Source organism: Lepidochelys kempii, chromosome 27 (assembly GCF_965140265.1).
Source record: "Lepidochelys kempii isolate rLepKem1 chromosome 27, rLepKem1.hap2, whole genome shotgun sequence".
Taxonomy (NCBI): Eukaryota; Metazoa; Chordata; order Testudines; family Cheloniidae; genus Lepidochelys; species Lepidochelys kempii.
The window spans coordinates 11,978,464-11,987,146 of record NC_133282.1 but is presented as its reverse complement, the minus strand read 5'-3'; the positions used below and the strand labels follow the sequence as shown (position 1 = coordinate 11,987,146).

General features: G+C 60.6%; 1 protein-coding gene across 3 annotated transcripts in view; it reads right to left on the bottom strand.

Annotated features, from left to right (window-relative positions):
* Positions 1-1,521: 1,521 nt before the first annotated feature.
* The window catches only part of MPP2 (MAGUK p55 scaffold protein 2), a 40,834-nt gene continuing 33,672 nt past the window's right edge, over positions 1,522-8,683 (bottom strand). For 2 of the 3 annotated variants that reach the window (XM_073325635.1, XM_073325634.1), the window contains 6 exons: positions 7,647-7,752; positions 7,239-7,307; positions 6,889-7,050; positions 5,562-5,764; positions 4,856-4,984; positions 1,523-3,670 (listed from right to left, as the gene is read on the bottom strand). In XM_073325635.1, coding sequence (XP_073181736.1) covers positions 3,494-3,670; positions 4,856-4,984; positions 5,562-5,764; positions 6,889-7,050; positions 7,239-7,307; positions 7,647-7,752 — 846 coding nt within the window. In that variant the 3' untranslated portion in view covers positions 1,523-3,493. Of the gene's footprint in view, positions 3,671-4,855; positions 4,985-5,561; positions 5,765-6,888; positions 7,051-7,238; positions 7,308-7,646; positions 7,753-8,683 lie in introns of all 3 variants that reach the window. The other variant, XM_073325633.1, reaches the window with a different exon arrangement.

Genomic DNA, 8,683 nt, shown 5'->3' with positions numbered 1-8,683 from the left:
GGAAACAACTGCAAACAGCTCCTTCTTCGGTTACCTGCCCGAGCGAAGGCCAGGGCTCTGCCTTTGCCCTGCTGCAGCTGAGGCCTGAGGTAGTTGTTGACACACAGAAATCTGCACTCCAGAACGGAGGGAAGGACTTGTGGGCAGGGGCCTCGTGGATGGGAGTCAGAAGACCCAGCCGCCACTGAAGCCAAGAGGAGACAGCATCGCCCACTGGACCAGGTATCCAGAGATTCTATTCCCGGCACTCCCTGAGTCACCTTGGGCAAGTCACTTCCTCACCCCTTTGTGCCTCAGTTTCCCCTCCTACCATTTGTGTACTGAGACTGGAAGCCCATCAGGGCAGGGACTCTCTGTGTATGTACAGCACCTACCACAACAGGGCCCTGATCTCAGTTGAGGCCTCTAATGGCTTCAGAAATTATAACGATGTCATGCGGTTCCCAGGGACTGCGGAGATGTACTAGTCAGCTGTTATCTAGAGCTTTGCACCGGTCGATCTCAAAGCGCTTGACCAAGGAGGGCAACTTCGTCACCATTCTTGCAGGGGGAAACTGAGGCCTGGGGCTAAAAGCGCCTGTGGCAGGTAAATAAGAGGAGGGCAGGACCAGCTAGCTTTAATATTCGATGGGGTCAGTTAAGTCTGCGTGTGGATTCGGCTAAAGAAATACGCAAGACAAAAGTTATTACCAAGAAAATAAATAAATACCCCCCACCCCACCGGGTTACTAACAAACCTGTCTGGTGATCAGATCAGAAGGCACCTGTCCTTCCCGCCTCGGCTTTCGCACCCAGGCAGGCAGCTTGTTTGCGGGCTGTCCACTGTCCACACACAACCCTCCTACTCTTACCGATCTTTGTTCTAATGGTTTTTGAGCAACAGGTATGACCCTAAACCGCAGAGCTGGCTGGCCCCATGTTTTGAGGATCCCCCCGGACCTGGATTTTGCCGACTGTCTCCAGAGGCACCATTTCAGAAAAATTCCAGGAGCGGATATAGAACATTATATGTGATCACTTCTATCCTGCAAAGCTGGGGCAGGAGGCAAAAAGTGGAGCCGATAGACCTACGAAAAGTTGGGGTGGGCGAACCGAGGTCTGGCGGTGGCAATTACCCCCCTTACCTGATATCTAGTGATGCCCCTGGCTGGTTCCACCTATCCAATCATTATGGTTTTTATTTTATTTTGCTGTCACTTTATAAATCCTAAAACCTACAGTTGAGGTCTATGGTCCAGAGCCTCAAAAGTATTTATGACAGGTTTCAGAGTAACAGCCGGGTTAGTCTGTATTCGCAAAAAGAAAAGGAGGACTTGTGGCACCTTAGAGACTAACCAATTTATTTGAGCATGAGCTTTCGTGAGCTACAGCTCACTTCATCGGATGCATACCGTGGAAACTGCAGCAGACTTTATATATACACAGAGAATATACACAGTTTCATATTCTCTGTGTATATATAAAGTCTGCTGCAGTTTCCACGATATGCATCCGATGAAGTGAGCTGTAGCTCACGAAAGCTCATGCTCAAATAAATTGGTTAGTCTCTAAGGTGCCACAAGTACTCCTTTTCTTTTTGAAAAGTATTTATGTTACTTAACTCTCTAGGTTCCACCACATCCCCAAAGTATCTGAGGGCCTCACCTACAATAACAGATGTATTCTCAGTGTGGGGTATTATTAATCTAACCTTATTGGACAGGTGGGGAAACTGAGGCACTGAGCAATTAAGTGACTTGCCCAGGAGGCTGGAGCAGAGCAGGGAATCAAGATGTCCTGTGTCCTACACCAGATGTCCTGTGCCCAGATGTCCTGTGTCCTACACCAGGGATGTAACAAGACCCTCCTCAAGGGTGCCTCCTTCAACCATTTGGACCTTAAAGCTATTGATTTCCAGAGGTGCCGCAATTCCCCTTCAATACCACCACAATCACAGACTCTAAGCTGGGGGGGAAGTCGGGCAGCTTTTCCGACCATCGCTGGGACATTTGCAAAAGTTCAAATTGGGAGGGGGGAATAATCTATCCGGTTCGGAGCCGGAAGGCGGGGCCTGGGTCTGTAAACTGAGCTGAATTTTCGGCAGTGAGATAGCTGTGCATTTGCTTGGTGCAGATCTCCCCAGAAGATTCCTTCTGCTCTGGGTCATCCAGAGCGGTGGCCCACTCCGGACGAATCCATCTCGGGTTTTCTGTGGGAGCAGGTAAGGCAGGGCATGTGGTGGCTTCGTCTCTTTCAGGTAGGGCATCGGAACCATGCCGATTTTTGGACTGGGCTCGCTAAGGTGCGCCTGTCGTCCTGGGACGGCACTGATCTCTCCCGCGGCACCAAACTGGCCAGTAATTTCCTCGGAAATTCTGCCCCCGCAGCCAGCCAGCCCTGAAATAACTCATCAGTCTTTGCTGGGGAGCAGCTGTGGATTCACGGTGGGGAATTAGTGAGTTAGTCTCTACGGTTGATCCAAGAAGCCCACTGAGCCCACCAAGCTCATTTCCCTGGTGGACACGCCTCCTGCCCCGAACCCCAGACACGGGTTAAGGGAGAATCTGATGCTCTAGCCCAGGGAGGTGATGGGCTCCGAACCCGCCCTGCTGCACCCTCGTCCCCACCCCGCTGGCCCAGTGGGGAACGATGAAGAAAGATGGCCAGGAACATCCCTGTTCCTGAGCCGGTTGGTCCCTATTGAGATTTCCCCTGGCCTAGGCCAGTGAGGAGAGATGCCCCAAGCTGCTCCAGGGAGCTGCTGAAGGTGATGCCAGGCACCTCTGCACAGAGAGGGCAGCTCAGGACCGGGAAGGGGGATGCAGCCTGGGCACGGAGCGGGCAGCTGGGTGAAAAAGGAAGAACGCGCAGGGATGGAGGGAGGTGCCAGCTGGCATCCCCAGCTCTGTGCGCTCCTGCGGCACGCTTCACGCTGCCTTCCTCATGCCCACCTCCCTCTGCCAGCTGCCGGGATCTGGCCCCGGGCACAGCCCTGGGGCTGGCTTGAAGGGGGACCCAGTGCCCACTCCGGGCACTAAAGAGGCTGTGTTTAGTGTCCTGGGCACGGCCCCGCCTTGGGCTGCTCTCTCAACCCTCCCCATGGCCACCCTAGCCCTTCCTGGAAGGAAATGGGGGGCCATTGCCCCCCAGCCACGTGTCCAGGGCAGAGAAGGGTTCTCCACTGGGGGTGCCCCTCGGGAATGTCTACAAGAAACTCTCTAACTCTGGCAAAGTTGGTTAAAACTCAGGGGGAGGGGGAAGGGGATGTTCAACAAGCACCCAGTTCCCTGCCTCCCCACGCCCTACTGGCAGCTCCAGCTAGCGCCTGCCCTTGGGGGGACGAGACCTGTCTCGGGCCGCAGCTCCCCCGAAGACAGGCCTGGGACGCAGGCAGGGGATCCGGGTTCCTTGGCTTTGAGACGTCGTGGTTTGTGCAGGAGGGAGGGCGGAGGGGAGGCGGGTCGGCAGTGCCCTCCGCGTGGGGCAGGGTGGGGAGGCCTTCGCTCCCAGCGTCCTAGTAAACCCAGCTGACAGGGACCCACTGGGGCTCTGCGCGCAGCCTCTCCAGGGCCTCCTGCAGCTGCTGGAATGTCCACTCCAGGTTGTCGTTGACCAGGCTGAGGTCGAAGTAGTGGCCGTAGCCACGCTGGATGCGGCAGCTCTCATCCACCGTCCGCTTCAGATCCGCCTCCTGCCCAGACACAAGCACGGATGCTGCCCGTTAGCCTTGCCCCAGAGCTCTGCGCACAGGGGTAAAGAGCACACGCCTCCAGGGGGGCGGGGGGGGGTCCCAAAAGAGCTTTGCAAAGGTAAGCAGAGGTGCAAACGACGCAGGGCTCGTTTCACCCCACCCCCGGGATGCAGCCACCTTTGGTGAGGAGCGCAGCAAGCTGTCGGTACGGGGATCCCAGGACTAAGAGGCATCTACCTCTGGGGTGGAGCGTGGCAGCCTTTTATACAGAGATCCTAGAGCGGAGATGCGGCTACCTGTGGGGAGGGGCATGGCCGCAGTTGGAACGGCCACCCAGAAATGCTACTCAGCTCTTTGGGACAGGATATGAAGACGGATCCCGTAATCAGCTGAAGACAGATGGAGGACGGAAGGAGGCAGAATATGATCAATTATAAGCCCGGAAAGATTCTAGGGGCAGGGACAGCGCCAGGCACGAGGGGGCCCACGTGCAAAAAGCATCCATGGGAAATGTAATGATTGGCAGCTGGGGCAGCACAGTGCCCTCTAGCACCATGCTGCGGCACTGCACTCAGCAGGGGCTGGCGAATCCCCACCACGGCCCCCTGCCCTCCTTTCGTCTTCCCCCAGGGGTTGCCCACGCCAGCCCACCCCTGCTTCGCCGCAGCCTGGCTGTGCCATTCCCTGGAGGCCAGCGGCAGACGCTGCATGGGACACCCGCCATGCCAGCCATCCGAGCGGGTCGGGGGGACAGCCCAGCTCTCCTGGGCGGCTCTGGGAACGGACCGCACCGTGCACTTGGGGAGGAGATCTCCCTGCTGACCCCTCCGGATGGAGAGTCCAAACTGTGGCCGCGTTCAGGGAGGCGCTGGATGGGGAAGCGCTGAGCACCCGCCTCTAAAGGGGCCATTAAGGCCACCAGGAAGAACCAACAGGGGAGCAAGCCCCGATCCCAGTGCATGTACTTGTGGACAGAGCCGTGTGCATACAGGGGCACGCCCCGTGGAACCCGGGCCTGCCACAGCTCAGCCACCCTGGGTCATGTGGGCCAAGGACATGGCATGGGCCAGGTGATCAGGGAAGGCCCTATGACCCCAATGTCTCGTGGCACCGCGTGGGGGAAAGGGGGTTTGACCCCCTGCTCTGGTTGCACTCTGTGGGGGTACGGGGCTGGCGTGGACTCACCGTGAGCTGCTTGGTGGCCACACCGCTCTCCAGCGCCGCCTTGTTCATGGCTCGGAGTGTCTCGTAGTCCGGGGCTTCGATGAAGACCACGTAGGGGACGAATTCAGCCGTTCTCAGCACCTTCACCGCCTGGGTAACACAGAGCCAGGCTGTCAGTGCGGACCTAGGACCAGCGAGCTTCCAAAGGGGACAGGCGTGAAGGGGGACCATGCAGCCGGGGTGCTGGGAATGGGACCCAGAGCTTTTTCCTGCTGCTCAGATCCAGCCCTGGCGGGTAGCGACCAAAAGGTGTTACCAGCTATAGCCGTGGGGAGACAGTGTTTCCCAATGGGTAGGCCACACGGCTGGGAACCAGGAAACCTGGGTTCTGCTCCTGGCTCTGTCATTGACCTGCTCTGTGCCTCAGTTTCCCCTCACACCATTTGTCTTATCAGTTGCATTTTTGGGCAGGGGCCCTTCCCCTGCGTGTGGGCACCAACCGCTAGGTGTGCGATCAGGCTCAGCAGAGAGGCCTGGTACTCAGTGGGCCCTGGACTGCGCTCCCCTCCCAGTCAGGGCTGGGACAGGTGGCTGGGGTGAGTACAGGGGAAGCTTGCCTCAGCTTTGCCCGAGAGGTGGCTGTCCTCCAGAGCTTCAAGCCAGAGCCCAACCTCCCCTCTAGTATAACTAGGGGCTTCCCAGCTGGGCCTGTCCCCGTAGCACGAACCTGCGGGTTCACATCCAGGATGCACATCTTGCCGGACTCCACCACCTCGTGGATGGAGTCAATCTTGGTGCCGTAGAGGTTCCCCTCGTACTCCCCGTGCTCCAGGTAGCGGCCAGCCTTGATGTCCGCCTCCATCTCCCCCCGCGACATGAAGCAGTAGACCTGGCCGTTCCTCTCGTGATCCTTGGGCTTCCGCGAAGTGTCTGCCAAGGGGCACAGGAATAACGCGGTGAGCGTGAGTTACAGAACGACCGGCGAGGGGACCAGACCGGAACCTCAGACCCAAACACCCCCCAACTCCGGGAACCCAGAGAGCCTGTGCCCAGCTCTGGGATCTTCCCTGTAATGGGCAGAACCAGAAGCCCAGGTCCAGACACCCCTCAACTGTGGGATCAAGCTGCGTGATCAGCTTGAATCAAAATCATCATCCAAAACTTGGGAACCAGTCCCCAGCCCTTGCTGTGTGGCTGGCCCGTCTCCCTACACTGGGCTGAGCCAGAACCACAAGCCCAAACACCCACAAACTTTGGGAAACTGCGGATCCAGCTGCCACCCGGCTGAACGGTGCATCAGTGTCGGAAGCCAAGTCCTGCCTTGTGATCTCAGGGACAGCTCGTTTGATTTCCAAACGCTTACGGGGAGATTAGAGCGGCCCGTCCCACTGCACCCCCCTCGGGGTGCTTTGTCGTCTGCAGCCCATCTGGATCCTGAAATTCAAGGGGCAGACACACCCCACATTCCACAAGTGGAGGACTCATGGGGGTTCAAGGCAACGGGTCTTGCCTGTGGCGGGGCAGGTATCTTGCCCCCCACCCCTCCCTCCTGCCATAGAGCCCGTCCCTTCCGCAGGGACGTGGATGGAAGGCAGATGAGGTGCAGGGTGGCCGTTTCCTCACCAGGGGGTGCTGCTCCATCACAAACAGGCTTACCTGGCCCTCACCTCTGGTCAATTACGGTCACAGGTGATTCTCCACAGTCTGCCTGGCTGGCTCTCCAGACCCTGTGCTGAAGGACGGGGCAGGGACTTTTCGTCCCCAGGACCTGACAGCTCTAGGGCTCCCCCAGCCTGCCCTGCCCAGCGCTCCGGGTGCCTTCATTCCAAACCTCCATGTGCATCCCCTAAGGCCGGCCGTGCGTGGGGCAGGGATGCCCACACCAGCTGGCCGCAGAGCACGCTAAGAGGACCCAGAGGCGTGAGTCACGTGAGGCCAGGCCACGTGGCACAGTCAGCCCCAGCCCCCTCTGGAGCAGGGGTCAGATTAGGGAAAAGAGATCAGGGTGCACATCGGGGTTAGCACTGGCTCCAGGGGGCAGAGTCTTTACTCACACGGGATGGTGGTCCCGTAGCGGGCCTGGTCCGACATGATCAGCTTGTTCTTGAGGCTGCGTCGCCCGACGCCCTGGGCCCCGATCAGCACCAGGGTTTTCCTGCGGAACGGGGGCATGCGGGCCACCTCCTCGTAGATCAGCAGCTCATGCCGGTCAAACTCTGGGCCGGATGGGGAGGAGAAAACAGTCAGCGCTGATATGGGGACGGGGCAGCGTGTGCCCAGCCCCGCCGGCGCAGGGGACGGGGTGAAAGGGGGAAGGATAATTTTGGGATTCGGGGCAAGAGCCGGCCCAGGAGGAGGAGGAGGGGGATGCCTGCCCAGGGCCTGGGCAGCCTGGGGCACTCACCCGCATTTTTCGTGGTCAGGTACATCATCCTCTTCTTCTTCTTCCCACTGATGCTGCCGCACAGGGCACCTGCCGAGAGCAGAACGGACTCATTCAGCCGTGGGCAAGCCCAGCGGGAATCAGATGCTGCCACAGGCAACCCCAGCAGGGATCGGGGTGCTGGCCTGGCTGGAGATATTCCCCAGGGCAGGGCCACTGCAAACCCCTAGGACACAGCCAGGGTTTGTGGGGGCGCATACCCTCCTGCAGGCACTGGCCACCAGGCTGGGCACCAGCCTGGCTCAGGGCCCTGGCCGTAGGGAGCAGGGAGGGTTTGGGCAGCAGGGCTCCCCCGCCACGCTCTTGAGATGGGGAGCAGGGCCCTGCGTGCACTGGGGCCAGCCTGGGGCATCCGTGGGGGTCTCCTACCAGATGTGGGGGGGACTTCAAGGTCGCGCTTCACAAACGCCTTCCGCTTCTCCTCCAGCAGCTGGCTCGGGATGAGGCCGGCGCTGCCGCCCTCCACGTGGCAGGCCTGAAACGGCACCAAGGCCCGGTGAGCCAGCCAGAGTCCCCATAGCCACCGCCCGTCCAGCCTGGCAAACTGGGGTCCCTTACGGCCCGCACCAGGGGCCCCCCGCAGCCTCCACCCTCTGGAGCACCCCTGCCCTAGGGCCACCCACACCCCCATTTCCAACCCCCTCCAGGGACGACCCACAGTGCCATCCCCCCAGCCCCCATGCCACCACCCTGGGGCCACCCACAGCCCCATCCCCACAGCCCCCCCACCACCCTGGGGCCACCCACAGCCCCCCCACCACCACCACCCTGGGGCCACCCACAGCCCCTTCCCCACAGCCACACCTGCCCTGAAGCCCCCCCACAGCCCCATCACCACAGCCCCCCACCCGCCCTGGGGCCACCCACAGCCCCATCCCCACAGCCCCCCCACCACCACCCCGGGGCCACCCACAACCCCATTCCCACAGCCCCCCACCACCACCCCGGGGCCACTCACAGCCCCATCCCCACAGCCCCCCACCCACCCTGGGGCCACCCACAGCCCCATCCCCACAGCCCCCCACCACCACCCCGGGGCCACCCACAACCCCATCCCCACAGCCCCCCACCACCAGCCCGGGGCCACCCACAGCCCCATCCCCACAGCCCCCCACCACCACCCCAGGGCCACCCACAGCCCCATCTCCACACCCCCACACACACCCTGAGGCCACCCACAGCCCCATCCCCATACCCCCCACACCCTGTGGCCACCCACAGCCCTATCACCACAGCCCCATCTCCAAACGCGCCTCTCCCCACTATGGGGCCATTCACAGCCCCCACCCCAGGAGGCCCCTGCCCAGCGGCCACCCCAGCCCCCATCCCCAGACCCTCACCCTCCAGCCGGCTGCCACTGAGCTCCCTGACTGTCCTCAGCGCCATCCCATCGACCAAACCAGCAG